Genomic DNA, 15,476 nt, shown 5'->3' with positions numbered 1-15,476 from the left:
CTATTTTTTTTTAACTTTAATATTTTGAAAGAGAAGTAGCGTAGCAGGGGAGGGGCCGAGGGAAAGGGAGGGAGAATGTGAAGCAGGACCCACGCCCAGCGCTGAGCTGGACACAGAACCGAACACAGAACCCAACATGGGGCTTGATCTCACAACCATGAAACCATGACCTGAGCCAAAATCAAGAGTCAGACGCCTAACTGACGGAGCCACCCAGGCGCCCCAATAGTTTTAGTCTTTTAATAAATATTTTAAAACCTTGAATTTATAATATACCCCAAATTTTAACTAATGTTCTACTTACTTATAGAAATTTATTTGAAACTAATTTTATCAAATAAATTATGTTATAGAAAGAGTTCATATAAATCGATTAGCGATTACTGTAAATATTAAATGCATTAATCAAAACTAATATCCATACATATCAAATACCTTTTAAAATAGTCAATTATCATCAAATGTAAATTTTGAGACAGAATTTAACTGCATTTGTGTTTTTCACTTGTCAATTTTTGTTATGCCTACATAACCTAGCCCTTTATAACTGGACATTTAATTTCAGTTAAAAAAGCTGGTAATGCCTTCCTTTTTAAAAACATAAAACTCAAGTATTATGACTCCATATCCATTTATTGATACATAATAAACTCATAAGGGGAAACTATTAAATATGAACTAAAACCAGTGGTTTACTCTATGTTTTGTAGAGGACAATACAGGTGCTTGTTAACTTGAAGATTGGTTGTATGTCCCTTACCGACATGTTGATATTCCAATATTCATTAAGTACTTACTACATGTCAAGAACTATTCTACCTGTTGCATTATTTTATATGTTTCAAAGTTTCAAAAATATAATCTTCAAAAATTATGCTTTGTGGAACTTCAATGTGCTCTTTTAGATTTTTTGGTCTTTTATAGTTTAAATATTGTCTTTCTCCCAAATATGGCTACTCTATTTTATAAAGAATACACCTCTGTTTCCTTGAAATTACATAAATATTTTATTTTTTGAAGTTAATGAATAAAGTCACCTCCTCTTCCTCCCTCAACCTTTGGTTTTTGGACAACAAAGATTAAGGTAATACTAACCCATGAAAGGTCTTTGAAAAAAACAGAGAGAAAAACCTTCTGTCAAAATGGGTTGAGTCGTATTCCAGTCCCTAACGGTGAGAATGGGTTCACCTTTGCCCACATCAAAGCGTCATTCAATGAGATAGTAGATTTCCCATCTTCGAGGAAAAATACAGGGCCCTGCACACAGAAGTGAGGAGACAAGAGGGGATTATAAATTTGCAACATGTTTCTAGACTTCCAGAAACAGAATCACTCGGATACAAAACTACTGGTAATATTTAGACAAAGCTAATGGGAAATTTTAAAATATGAAAAAAATTAGATTTTTTTGAACTGCTACTAATATAGTTAAATTTTAAAATATCTTAGCAATATATGCCCTGATGTCTTTCAAAATAGGATTCAGTTTTATAATTTAAATTCTTTGAAGACAGTAGTATTCAATAACGATACTACAGGTATTGTAGTACTACCAATAACAACAGGTATTGTTAATCTATTAATACAAAGTAAACATTTTATAAGGGCATATATGCCTAGCATAGAATTAAATATACTTTGTTTTAATCAGAGAGCCTATATCAGTACAGCTAGGGAGATTATTTAAACCAGAGCTCTGAACTTGCTCTCCAGATGAAGAACATGTTGCTATATATGTGTCTACATTATTTAAAATCATGTCAATCACATGATTTACTAGCATATTTATAATTTAGTTATGTCAGTTACTTTGTATGTCAAGGGTAGTTCTAAAGAACCAAATCCAAAAAATCTTTCAATCTATTTCTCCCAGTGCTCAGAAGGAAAAGCATGATTTAAAAAACACAAAATGGAATAAAAACCTATGTCTCTGTGTTCTAAAGTTAGTTTTTTTATCATAATTTTGCATGATACAGCTTGTTGTTAGTAAATTATTCTAGATGCTGGAAAACCCATCACATGAAGTGGATGGCTTCCTACTCCTAGGTACTTGAAATTTCATAGTTCCAATCAGAACATCAATTTTCTGTTAAAATAGAAATATCCCAGAGGGGAGCACCCCATCTACATTAGTCATTTGCACTTCAGTGTCTGTAAGGTAATGAGTAGGTCTTTTCCTGATGCAGGTTTGGGTGCCAAGAGGTCAGGCAGCATATGTCGGGTCGCCCGGCTACTGCAGATGGAGAAGAACTTGAAGGTATCAAGTACTAGAAACGGCACAGGGAGGAGACAGCGACTAGCACTGAAGATAAACTCTAACTATTGCATGATGTTTTTGCTCTTAATTATAAGTTACTGAATTTACTGCTTTGATTCTTTATCTCTGAAAGAAAGTGGATAAGAAGTGGATAAGGAGTATGCACATAAGTGCTCTGTATTTTGGAATATATTAGTTAAATACTACTTATATAAACTTGATTAGTTTATAGCGTCAAGTCAAGCTACGGTTAGGGCTTACGTTAGCAGCAAGCTATTTAAGTGGTTATCCCCAAAAGGCAGCTGTCCCCACTGGCCTGGCATATCAGTATGAGAAATGGAATTAGTCACATTCCATTAGGAATCTAAGAATCCACTGAGTAGAATGTGAACATTTCGGGGAGGTGGTGCTCTTTCAGTCCAGACCGTAGTTCCAATCTGCATTCTGTATGGATTCAGCTTTGCTGACTACATCTGAACACCTACACCTGGCCCTGCCTCTGAGATGATGAAGGCCTCTCCATTTTCCGGAGAAAACGGCACCCCTGGGTCACACCGGGAGGCTCTGGCATCATTCACCATCATAACTTCTGACTGTATGTTAGGGAACCTTCCTCAGGAAATGGTCATCCCTCGTGGTGGATCCCAATAATCTGTAACTGCTGAAAAATTCGGTAAGTCACTATAAGAGCATATACAACATATCAATAATATACACCTGCCAGTTTTTCATGTCTCTGTGTTTATAAAACGTAAGTGGAGAATATAAAGTTAATCTTAGTCTATTGAGCTATAATTTATAATTATGTTGATTGCTGCTCTGTCTCCTTTATTTAATTTCCCTAAGGATATGATCTATATGTATTTGTAAACATTTGTTACTAAGTACACCTACTACACGAATTGCTTTCATGATAATACAATGACCATCTCTCTGAATTTATTTTAAGGAACAAATGACCATTTATACTAACTATAGAGCATTAAGGGCAGTATTTTCTCAGTGGTCATTGGTCCTATTCATAGGTACTCACTTTTATTCAGATTATGCTTATTTTAAGACCATATTTTTAAAAAATAATTGAACAAGTGAAAATAATGAACAATTTATGCCTTTAGGCTGTACCTGGATTTTTAATCCCGTAAGACAAGAGATGTGAATATCTGAATGACTGGGAAGATTGGATCCAGTCACATAATCTGGCCCAACAATTCCTTTGAGTGGTTCTTCTTGTAGTCTGTTTAGTAGAGTTGCATAAACCATTCTTTGTGACTCAGAAGGGGGTGTGCATGGAGATTCTTCTGGTGATCTATATTTTCAACAGATATTACATTTTCATTTTCGTAGAACCACAGAATTATTCAGGTTTAAATTAGAAACAGTCCCTGATGATTATTTAGTCCCCATTAGAGATGATGGCAAATCAACTTTAGACTTAATTTCTAGTAAAATGAAGTACTTTAAAAAGGCAGAAAAGAACAGGATTTTAAGTGATTACTGAATATATGCTAACCAAACCAAGATTCAGTTCTTGGCTAAGATTAATAGTGAGCCAAGCCACACTGTCCACAGATTTGTGTATAATATTAATACCTCTGTATCCCGATTTTTACACTGTCCTCACTTACCGGCTCATGGACTGTGTGCAAGCTCTCCATGCATCCAGCTCCTCAGAAAGGTGCTCAATTTTTAAAGGCACTGATACTGCCCGGCGTTTTAACAGCTGACTGAAACAGAAGAATAAGAAATTAACATCTGACATCTGAGACTAAGATATGAAAAAAGCAAATGAACCTTAAATAACTGCAATTTTAGATTACAAAACACATGTATATACATGAATGTGTGTGTGTGCGTGTGCGCGTACACACGCACGCATGATTATTTGTATATCTGGCCTTTAAGTTCCCTGGAAAGTCAAAGATGGTCAATACTATTGGCTGGAAGACAGTCTGAGTGAGCGGATGAAAACGGGTCCATCAAGGGAGGGGGAGGGGATGCGGGAAACGGGTGATGGGGATTCAGGAGGGCACTTGCTGTGAAGAGCACCGGGGATGTATGAAGTGTTCAATCACTACACGGACACCTGAAACTAATATTACACTGTATGTGAACCAACTGGAATTTAAATAAAAACTTAAAAAAAAACTTAAAAAATAGCATGTAAAACTAATAAATAAGAAAACAAACGAACGACCAAACAAACCGCGGAGACCGGAGAGACCAGCCGAGAGCGCCGAACGAGGCCACACACGGTGGCAGTGGGGGAGCATGTCTGAATTACAAGTGAGTATCAGGGGTCAGAAAGCAAGTGGGAGAAGGGTTAGGGCGGAATGTCAATGAGCAGAAAGGAACAGACACGCTCGTTTCAGCTCTTGAGAGACCAGACATGTGAGAAAAAGGAGGAAAACAGCAGCAGCAGCGACCCATCACACCAGCATCGGGAAAGCTGGGGACAGGCATGCGTGGTGTTAATTAGGAGGCCTTAGACAACGGATTACTCGTCCCAGTTTCTATACTACGTTACAAACTCAGTGTGTTTTTCAAGGAACTAGTTAAGGGACATTTAATAGCAAAAGCCGCTTGGGAGAGAGAAAGAAACAACGTAAGACCTGAGAGATGAAGTAAGGGTACGAGGAAGCCATAGCATAGCGTACATTTTATGGTGACTCCCTCTCACTGCCAGCATTCTGCCGGGATGTGGTAAGATGTGGTGAGGGGGAAGGGCTACATCCCCCCTATGCTCGCCTAACACTGTAGTAATATTATCTCGAATCAGTAAGTTGCCATTTTCTTTAACCCCAAATTACTCAACATCATTTTTTGAGAGAGAGGAAGAAGGAGAAGAAGGGGAGGGCAGAGGAAGAGGGAGAGAAAGAATCTCAAGCAGGCTTGGGGCGCCTGGGGGCTCAGTCACTTAAGCGTCTGACTTCGGCTCAGGTCATGATCTCACGGTTCATGGGTTCGAGCCCCGCGTCGGGCTCTGTGTTGAGAGCCAGCTCATAGCCTGGAGTCTGTTTCGGATTCTGTGTCTCCCCCTCTCTTTGACCCTCCCCTGCTCATGCTGTCTCTCTCTCTCTCTCTTATATATATATAAATATTTTTAAAAAAAAAAAAAAAAGAATCTCAAGCAGGCTTCAGGCCCAGTGGGGCTCAGTCTCCCAATGGTGAGATCATGACCTGACCCAAAATCAAGAGTCAGATGTTTGACTGAGCCACCCAGATGCACACCCCCAAAAAAGTTACCGAAGCTAAAACTTGTATTGACAATGTGGCGAGCTCCAAAATGAATTCCACAAACACTGTGTCTACAATTTGGCACCTGACGGGACCTGACCTGGCAGCCTTGTTTGACGCTCTGCTGTTCGTAAAGCAGGGTTACAGGGTGAGGAGAAAATGGGACACTGAGAAAGTGTGTGTGGGGGAGAAGCTCCGTATGTATGAGGGTCACCAGGAATTCAGCTTGGCCAACGCGGGGAAGGCTGAGTTGGATGACTCGGTCAGAACCCTCTTTCTGCAGACCGTTAGGGTCAGACTAGAATCTGGAAGCTCTGGGATGGACCCTGGGGAGCCCTGGAGGGTGATGAGGGCGGGCAGTGCTTCAGGGAGGCGGAGCCACAGTGGGGCCAGGCCGGCAGCAGAGGACGAAGATGCAGAGAGCAGGTGAGCAGATGCAGGGCTGCTGCGGGAGCCACTGGGGGTTTTCCGTGTGGTGACTGCAGACCCTTACTAAGGTCGGAGAAGACGCCCATGACCCTGAGCAGTAAAGTCTGGGAGACGGAAACAGAAGGCCACCGTCGAAGGAAAGGGAGAACACAGGAGAAGCGGCAGATCTGAGCAGGAAGATGTTCACTGTGAGCACACAGAGTAGAAGCCAGGGCTCAGCGACATCATGATGACCGCCAAGGGGGTGCCAGGTGCAGCCACACACAGGTTTCTAAGGGACTGAGGAGGCAAGGGGGGCGGAGCGGAGGAAGATGGAGAGGGAGCTGGGAAGCAGGGGAGGGGAAGAGACCGCAGGAGAGGGTCAAGGGAACAAGCCTGGGGGCTACGCCATCATCAGGGAAGAAGTGCTTTCCAGTTAGGGCCTTAAGCTTCTCCTTCTCAGCGGTTTCCCTCAGATAACATTCTCCCCGATCTCTCCTGCCTCACAAAAGCCTCCTTTTATTTCTGATTTTATTTCAAGGGACCGTTTTCTCTCCCTTTACTTTCATTAGCCAAGTCATATATAAATGAATGCATTTCATTAAACAGATTTTAATTCCATGGGTACCTCCTGTGGCTCCCATATTACCAAGAGCTGCTTTCACATTTGGGCCTGTGGCCTGCACAGAAATGGATTCTTCCTTGAGTGCCTCCCTGCTCCCCGGTCTGCTCTAGGTGGGGGCCCCACGTGTAAGCAGGGCCTTCTCTGAGGCCGGAATGGAGAGAAGGAAAGAGAAAGCTCTGTTTCTCTCCATCTCTGCCCACATGCAGGGCGCTCAGAAAAACTGCCTGCTACGCACTCAGCGCTATGAGGAGTCAGCTACTCTGCTGCTTAGCGAACTGGTCAACCCGGAAATGCTGTGTGGGGAAGGTGCTCTGGATTTCCTTTTTGATTATAACAAGTTTTAAGCATAATAGCTAATGTTCAGCAAGCTGTTAGGAAATACAGGAGTCTGGCAGGAAGGGTACCCCCAACTAGGGAACAGTGAGGCACCCACGATTCGTGACTCCTCTTTACTCTGCTTTTTCCAACTGTAGAGATCGGAAAGGTAAAATACTGTTTTTCCTCTGCTTCTTTATTTTTTTAAATGTATTTTTCAAGTTTATTTTTACATATTTTGAGAGAGAGAGAGACAGAGGGAGAGCAGGGGAGGGACAGAGAGAGAGGGAGGGAGAGAATCCCAAGCAGGCTCCACACGGTCAGTGCAGAGCCTGACGCAGGGCTCAAACCCACAAACTGTGACATTGTGACCTGAGCCAAGATCAAGAGTCGATGTTTAACAGACTCAGCCACCCAGGCGCCCCTTCCTCTTCTTTTAAAAGTTGAGTTCCATAGATCTGGCCCATGGGATACCAGCATAAGAGCCAAGGGGGCCCCTCCTTCCTGAGTCAAACGGCTTCATCCTTTGGGGTCCCCATCCTGTGTCCCTTCTCTCCTTCCCACTTAGACTGCAGGCAAAATACACAGGACCCCGTCAGCAGGCAGCTCAAGCACGTGGAAGGGAACTAGGGAGGTCAGCGGCAGAAGAAGGAAAGAATTCGGGTCCTCAATGGACTCCAGCTGCAGCTCTAATGGCCCTGGATCGGCGAGACCCCAAGGGTCGACAGAAGACCAATAAACCCCATGCATTTAAGCTAGAATTAGGATTTCGATTACTTACAGCCTATTCCCTTCTAACTCATACAGCTGATTGCTGCTTTCTTGTAAAGTACACGCTGCATGAGTAAGTGGACGCACGCAGTATGCATCTGGTGACTTGTAGGACACACTTAGGGACGAAAACCGCAGAGAAAGGAATGTGTCTCATTTCATAGCAGAAGAGAAATTCTTTTTACCTCGTGTACTCGTAAAGTGCTGGAACGATGCTCTGGTACTGTCTTCTGATGGCCAACAGTGCACCAATATAACCACAAAGTATGAGCAATTCATTGCGAGCTCTAAAAGAGAATATATGTTTTTTTTTTAATTCCGTAACTTGAGGTATAGAACACTGTTCATATATACAGCTACTGTACTTCTATTTCTATATTTTGATGGGTGGCATTTATAGCAAAATATGTTTAGAAAACTTTCTCAATGTGAAGATGTTTTATTCATGAGTTGACTCCTTTTCAGACATTTATGCTACAGCACAAGTAATGTTTAACTCTGGACTCCTTGTTTTTCTCTATCCCTCGGCTGTTTCTTCATGCAAGTTTCTAATAAGTCCTTAGGCCTGATTCCAGAATCCCTGGCATGTTAGGTAGCCTCGCGGGAAGGACGGCGGCGCACACCCTGGTGATTCCCTGCTGGGGAGCGGCTGACGTTCCCAGCCTGTGGCATCGCCCTCCCCGCACTTCCATCAAAACAGTGAGAGCCCAAAGTCTCCAGTACAGACTACACAGCATCTCCGGGGACTTTCATTGTGCGGACAACAGTGTCCTTACGTGACACCCGAATGCAGGGACGGTACCATTTGTCACTCTCGAGCACCTTCACTTTCCCCTCCTGGAGCATGCTTGCCGCACAGTGGCTATTTAATAGAGAGGACCACCAGCTTCTTGAAGACTTCGGGCCTAAGACCACCCTAAAGCTTCGAATTAGCCCTATTTGAACCAGGTGTGTGCGTGTGCGTGTGTGTCTCTGTGTGTGTCTGTTTGCACATAAATAAATAGACACACTCTAGGTGTTAGTAAATAGGACCTAGGATTTATGTTTTCCATTTCAAATTGACCTCTGTGGTGGTGTTTTTTAGTAGCAAATATAAATGTAATTTTTCTACAAGGGGACCTCCCTATAAAAGATGATCTTATTTCTTGATCTGAACTCAAAAAACAATATAACCAGTTTAAAGCATTACATAGGTTCATTTATATGGTTTGGAGAAAAAGCACTTACTTAGTACATGTATGCAAGACTAATTTTTCAGTTCGGATATAACTCAATAGGTCAAGAATGGGGTAAATGGTATCCAATGTCCAATCTGAACTAGTGATGTATTCTGGCAAAATAAAACCAAATAAGAGATTATTTAAATAATAGTATTAAATAAACATGTTCATCCCATTTTTAACTTACGTAATTCTCTTCTGGCCATCCTCTCTGGACCACGTGTCCCCAGAGCATACAAACAGCAATCTCTTCCTTTTTAAAACAATTTTTTTAATGTTCATTTAATTTTGAGAGGCAGAGAGAGACAGAGCATGAGCAGGGGAGGATCAGAGAGAGAGGGAGACACAGAATCTGACACAGGCTCCAGGCTCTGAGCTGTCAGCACAGAGCCCGATGTGGGGCTCGAATTCATGAATCGTGAGATCATGACTTGGACCACAGTTGTACACTTAACCAACTGAGCCACCCAGGCCCTCCTCTTCCTTTTTAAATTTAGGATGGCTGCTGCTTGATTTTAAGGCTGCTTGTCACTATTCACGAAAGGATCAAATCAGTGAGTAGATTTTAGATGATACTACCAACTAGAGACTTACCTTTGATGAAGTCAATACCAACAGGAAGGGCTTTTTCAGGCTCTTGACTTAACAAGTAATACTTCACAGCATCAAATATATTGCCATCCGCATAGGCAGCCTCGGCTAATTGCATACATTCCTCTACTGCGGGGAGCTTACACTGAAAAGTAATTGGTTTAGTGACATTACTGAAACTTAGAGGGACACATGCAGCAGAAGTACTAAGTATTTCCAATATGCCTACTAGGCGTTTCCTATTAAAGCTGCTCAAGACAGATGTCAGCGAAATAATCTGTATTAAAAGCATACATTTATGAAAATACCTTTAGGATCAACTAACAATAAATAAGGTATTACCTAGTGCATTGGTAGTTTTCCATCACACAAATACTTAATAGAAGAGGGGCAAGTAAAGTATCCTGACTGTGATACTGGAATTAGTATCCACACATGTAACTTAGAAAAAGAAAATGCTGGGGCACCTGGGTGGCTCAGTTGGTTGGGTGTCCGACTTCGGCTCAGGTCATGATCGTACGGTTTGTGGGTTCGAGCCCCATATCAGGCTCTGTGCTGACAGCCAGCTCAGAGCCTGGAGCCTGTTTCAGATTCTGTGCCTCCCTCTCTCTCTGACCCTCCCCTGCTCATGCTATCTCTTTCTCAGAAATAAATGAAATAAACATTAAAAAAATTTTTTTTAAAGAAAAAAAATGCTAAGCTTTGTTATTTCAGAATATACTGACCACGGTCAGAAACTACATTAAAGGCAGAAAACATAAAAGATATACGGTGACATGTCTCACACACTGTGGAGTTTAATTTCGCTCGGCCTGTGAGACAGAGCAACTTAATCTCAAGTCGAAAGGCAAAACGTGTTACAAGCGCTCAGAGTTTTTAGATGTGACATTCTGAAATGCCACAAAATGCAGACTTTGAGCCCAGGAAATTTCATTGCTGGATAACGTAGAGCACTACTTAACTCTTTTAAAGATCCTAAGCTGCCTATTTTTAAATATGGCCCTTAAGGGGCAGAGGGGCAGAGTGGGACGGGCTGGGAGGTGGAGTCAGACATCCTGAAGCTCAAGTCCACACTCCGCCTTTAATTAGGGGCAGTCCCTTACCTTCCCCAAGCTCACTTTCTCTGTAAAATAGGAAAACGTGCCTTGCTTTTCCAGGGTTTCATGGGAATTCGGTAAAATACAAATATATGTGAAAATTCATGACTGTTTCAAGCACAGAGAAGCTCAACCAATGTCACTAACTGTTATCATTTCTGTTATATTTATAAAAGGGTTCGCAAGGGATCATATGTTTCTCTGCCTGAATCTTCATTTGCCTGAACCTAAAATTAGTTAAATCCTAGCACTGCATTCCAAACTAGAGTATGTAATACCCTTAGAATACCTTCTCGTGAAGATCGTTTATCTCTTCGGTACACCCTGGATAGAAAGCACAGAGTTTAACTAACTGAAGTTCATTATCAGGAGTCATCAGGAGGAGGTCGGCTGCCAAATTCCTATGCACATAACAAAAGGGAAAACTGATTCAACAAGGAAAAAATCTAAAAATAACATTTAGAACTATTTCAAATGAAGAAAACTCTAACACCTCCCTTGATTTACTACTTACACACTTACACAAACAATACTAATTTCCTACTTAATTATGAAAGTCCTCCAAACGCAGAGGACAGAAAAACCAAAGGGCATGAAGGAGAAATGTATTATGAAACCTCTATAAGTTTTTAAAAATCTTAACAAAATCTGTATATATTTACAATAAACTTTGTTTTTACAGAATAATTCTCTACCCAAACTAAGCAGTATTAGATATGTTCTTCGGAGTGAATTACGAAGCAAGCAAGCTTTGTTAAAGCTACTTCTAATCAGCTTTTCTTACGGTTGGCAACCACGGCTGGATTAACCCGCCCGTTGAAACCAATAGAATACTGGGGCACATCCATCTTCAGTTCAGGTCATGATCTCATGGTCTGTGAGTATGAGCCCCACGTCAGGCTCTGTGCTGACAGCTCAGCGCCTGGAGCTGCTTCAGATTCTGTGCCTCCCTCTCTCTCTCTGCTCCTCTCCTGCACATACCCTATCTCTGTCTCTCAAAAATGAATAAATGTCAAAAAAAAAAACAACAATACTTAGATATTTACGTTTAGATTTTCAGGTGTTCTGCATCTCTCTTAAATGTTATATGGAAACCAAAGATAGTAAAGCAGTTTTCTGATTTACATTTAAAAAAATTCAATAAATGGGATACATCACTTAAAAATAAGGTATTTTAGGGATGCTTGGATGGCTCAGTTGGTTGAGCACCTGACTCCTGATTTCAGCTCAAGTCATGATCCCAGAGGCGTGGGATCAAGCTCCATGTCAAGCCCCGTGTTGGGCTCCACACTAGCAGGGAGCCTGCTTAAGATTCTCTCTCTCTCCCTCTGCCCCTCCCCAGCTAATCCTCACTCCCCTTCACACTCTCTCTCTAAAATAAAAATAATTAAAAAACTAACAAAGAATAAAAAAGAAGGTATATTAAAGTGTCATATGGAGTTAACAGCTTGATATTAAAAACATTGTGTACAATAACCTCTTTAAAAATCATTAGGTAAAGGGTTTTTGGGCATATAGTTGCACAACTGAGGAAACACTAATTTTTAACGATTCAAGATGTTATTATTCAATTTCAAGAAAGTGATATATAACACATTCAGCATAACTTGAGAAGAGGCAATACTTCAAATGTGAATATCTGAAAGGGTGGACTTCAGAGAGTAACACCTTCCTTCATCTTCAGTAAAATGTGCATTGGTCATTTAGGTGAATAAATTATTTTTAAAACATTAAGAGGTGTGTAATCAAGAATCTAGTGAGCAAAGAACAGGAACAGAGACAACTTATGTGCGCCAGATATTCTATCATCACTTAACAGGTAAATCTGAGTGTTCTTACAAGTCTCAAATTAGGGTAATCCATCTGCTCTTGCTAAGAAGTTTCAATGAGTATGTTTTCTGATACCAATATTTAATAGCAGTGTTCAATAATGTCCATGAGAATACAGAAATTAACGTTTGCTTTTATAGTGCATAAACTAGACGTGTAAATTCTATTCAAACTTGTATGAACTACAGACAAAAGTCTGACCTTCTTGGCTGTAGGATTATATCCGGATACACTGAAAGTTGCGGCAATGCTGGCTAATTTTATTCACCTTTTAGTGTAACTTACCTTTTACTGAAACTTCCATATACCATTTGGGGAAATTATATATATATATATATATATATATATATATATATACACACACACACACACACACATATAAAATGTATATATATACACATATATAAAAAATGTATATATATATATACACACACACACATATATAAAAAACGTATATATATATATAAAATGATACAGTTCTACCAAATAATCTCAACTCTTGAATTTCACTACTAGAACAGGTATTTTCATTTGCTTAGCTGAGTTAGTGACTACTTTTTTGTATTGTAGAAAGTCACAGTTCATTTATGACACAAGTTTTAAGTATAAAATTGTGACTGGTTTTGTACCTACGCTACAGGAGTGTTCTTATCACTTTGTAGTTAGGTTTTATATGTTATAAATTCTATAAATGAGCTATCATTCTGTAAAACAATGAACCAAAAACCAGTAATAATTTCTTACTATAGAGTTAATATTCTAAAACTGAAATAAAATTGGAATATTTTTATTAAATGTTTTTATAAAACTAGATAATACCTGTATCCAACAGATGGAAAGCTAGAAAGAAAATGATTTTAAATATGAATACCATGTATACGCAACGAGAACCGAGAAGGAGACTTTTACCAGTAAATGTAAAATAGGGAATAGCACTTGGCTTACAAAATTATGAACATTCCCTTGAAATTATGCAACTATGTTTTTATTTAAACTTTTGGAGCCCTATGAATAACCATGAGAATCATGGATTTCCCCTGGAAATAAATCTGAGGAGCATTATGTATTTCAGAATTTGAACTTTATCCAAGTTTCTGGTGCACATATATCTATGGATATATAAAGGAAGCTTCTTAGGGGCAATAACAACGAAATACAAGTTTGTCTTAAGTTAAAGAGCAACTGAGACATGTAGCCAGTTGAAAGATTTTTACACCTCACCTCAATTTAATTTCTATTTGCTTTGCTACTTTTTACCTTTACCTAAAAAAACAAAAACAAAAACCTCAACCACATTTTATTTAGATTACATGATGGCCTCTAGCATGGAGCCCGTCACCTTTGTAACACATAGTCTATGTTAAACCCACGCTGTGGGACAGGTCTGAGGCAAGTCATGGTGTGTCACCGGCCGCTACCGATCCTGGCAGAGGAAGCCTGGGTACTCACAGGGAAACCTGTGTGAATGGTGGGCATTAAACACATGTAAGTCTGAGGCCGATGGTGGGGTGCCGCCACATTTGGGGTGGGGGAGGGAGCTCTTATGTGGTTGTAAGACATGGGAAAAAATTATCAAAACTCTGAGATTCCTGATTCCCTGCATAGCCCCCAGATCCAGGAAGAAGGGGAAACAGAAGTGCTGCTGTTTCGGAGCTGGCCACACACTGAGGAGGCGGCAGAGACTGGAGGCCTGTGTTGCTCCCCAAGTTCACATATTGAAACCTAGTCCCCAAGTCAATGGTGTTTGGAAGTGGGGCCTTTGGGAGGGGATTAGGTCCTGAGGGCCTCATGAAGGACATTAGTGCCTTGTGAAAGAGGCCACCAAGAGCGAGCTCGCCCCTTCCGCACGGGAGCACAGCCAGGAAGCCGGCTCCCATCAGATGCCAAATCTGCCAGCACCTTGATCTTAGACTTCTCAGCCTCCAGAACTGTGAGAAACACATTTCTGTCACTTATAAGCCACCCAGTCAGTGACACTTTGTTACAGCAGCCTGAATTGACAAAGACAGTAGCTGCTTAGCTACAAGCTTCGGAGCCAGTTTCTAGAATCTTGAATCTTGGCTCCACCTCTCACTGAGACCAGAGGCAAACCACTACCTATCGTGTAGTATGTAGAGACTCATGACATGTAAAGTGTTTAACACAGAGCTTGGCACACAGCAAGCAGTGCAGAGGGGTTACTTAGCTGTCATTATTCTTAATGTTACTATTGTCTGTAGAATTCAACAGTAGAATCCGAAGAGCTCCATCTTATAAGTGTGTGAGTGTGTGAGTGTGCGCACAGGGTGTGCAATGGAAAGAGGTGAAAGGCCCGATAAACAAGTTTATTTAGAAACTCCTTAAGGTAGGGGCGCCTGGGTGGCTCAGTCCGTTAAGCATCCGACTTCGGATCAGGTCATGATCTCCCGGTTTGTGGGTTCGAGCCCCGTGTCGGGCTCTGTGCTGACTGCCAGCTCAGAGCCTGGAGCCTGTTTCAGACTCTGTGTCTCCCTCTCTCTCTGACCCTCCCCTGCTCACACTGTCTCTCTCTCTCTCTCTCAGAAATAAATAAAAGCATTAAAAAAAAAAAAAAACTCCTTAAGGTAGTAAATGCTTTCGGGAAAGAGGAGATCAAAGTCTAAAATCATCTTTATTCAATGAACATCTCTTGAGTGTCAGCCTCATATCTTTGCTAAAGGTGCCTCCTTAATGAAGGACTATCTGCCCGAAGATCAGGGCTCTGCAGCCTGGTGTGAGAACTGCTTGTACCTGAACTCCCAGGTCACCCCAGGGATTTTCCAGGGTCTATGTCCTAGAGGACTGCCCACATCTGGGGAAATGGCCTGTTCCCAGTCTCCTGCTAAACCACAATATTATGGTCCATTAAAAAAGTGACCTTATTTTCCAAATCTTAAACTAAGACACAAGGCCTGACAAGAGTGAGTGTAGATAATGCAGAATTTGAAATGTGGGAATGCTTGGTTCTGCTTATCTTAGGCAGTGCACATTTACTCATGATGATGTGGGCGCTAGAAGTGACCTCGAGTTATGAGTGGTCTGCTTCAGAACGGGTCACGGTAGGTTTCACTCTAAACCGAGCAGTTCCCACTATCACTTCACTGTCACAGCCCTGTTTCCTCCCACAA

At 41.1% G+C, this 15,476-nt stretch overlaps 1 protein-coding gene across 2 annotated transcripts in view; it reads right to left on the bottom strand.

Moving 5' to 3' along the window:
• Nucleotides 1-204: 204 nt before the first annotated feature.
• The window catches only part of WDR17 (WD repeat domain 17), an 81,085-nt gene continuing 65,813 nt past the window's right edge, over nucleotides 205-15,476 (bottom strand). Inside the window, exons 23-30 of one of the 2 annotated variants that reach the window (XM_039217221.1) lie at nucleotides 13,171-13,191; nucleotides 10,811-10,922; nucleotides 9,428-9,569; nucleotides 8,841-8,943; nucleotides 7,799-7,900; nucleotides 3,886-3,984; nucleotides 3,383-3,566; nucleotides 205-1,257 (exon numbers count right to left, since the gene is read on the bottom strand). In XM_039217221.1, coding sequence (XP_039073152.1) covers nucleotides 1,138-1,257; nucleotides 3,383-3,566; nucleotides 3,886-3,984; nucleotides 7,799-7,900; nucleotides 8,841-8,943; nucleotides 9,428-9,569; nucleotides 10,811-10,922; nucleotides 13,171-13,191 — 883 coding nt within the window. In that variant the 3' untranslated portion in view covers nucleotides 205-1,137. The remainder of the gene's footprint in view (nucleotides 1,258-3,382; nucleotides 3,567-3,885; nucleotides 3,985-7,798; nucleotides 7,901-8,840; nucleotides 8,944-9,427; nucleotides 9,570-10,810; nucleotides 10,923-13,170; nucleotides 13,192-15,476) is intronic. The other variant, XM_039217220.1, reaches the window with a different exon arrangement.

This window comes from Hyaena hyaena, unplaced genomic scaffold, assembly GCF_003009895.1.
Source record: "Hyaena hyaena isolate Hyena2069 unplaced genomic scaffold, ASM300989v1 scaffold_681, whole genome shotgun sequence".
NCBI classification, from domain to species: domain Eukaryota; kingdom Metazoa; phylum Chordata; class Mammalia; order Carnivora; family Hyaenidae; genus Hyaena; species Hyaena hyaena.
This window is presented reverse-complemented; position numbering and strand designations above follow the sequence as displayed.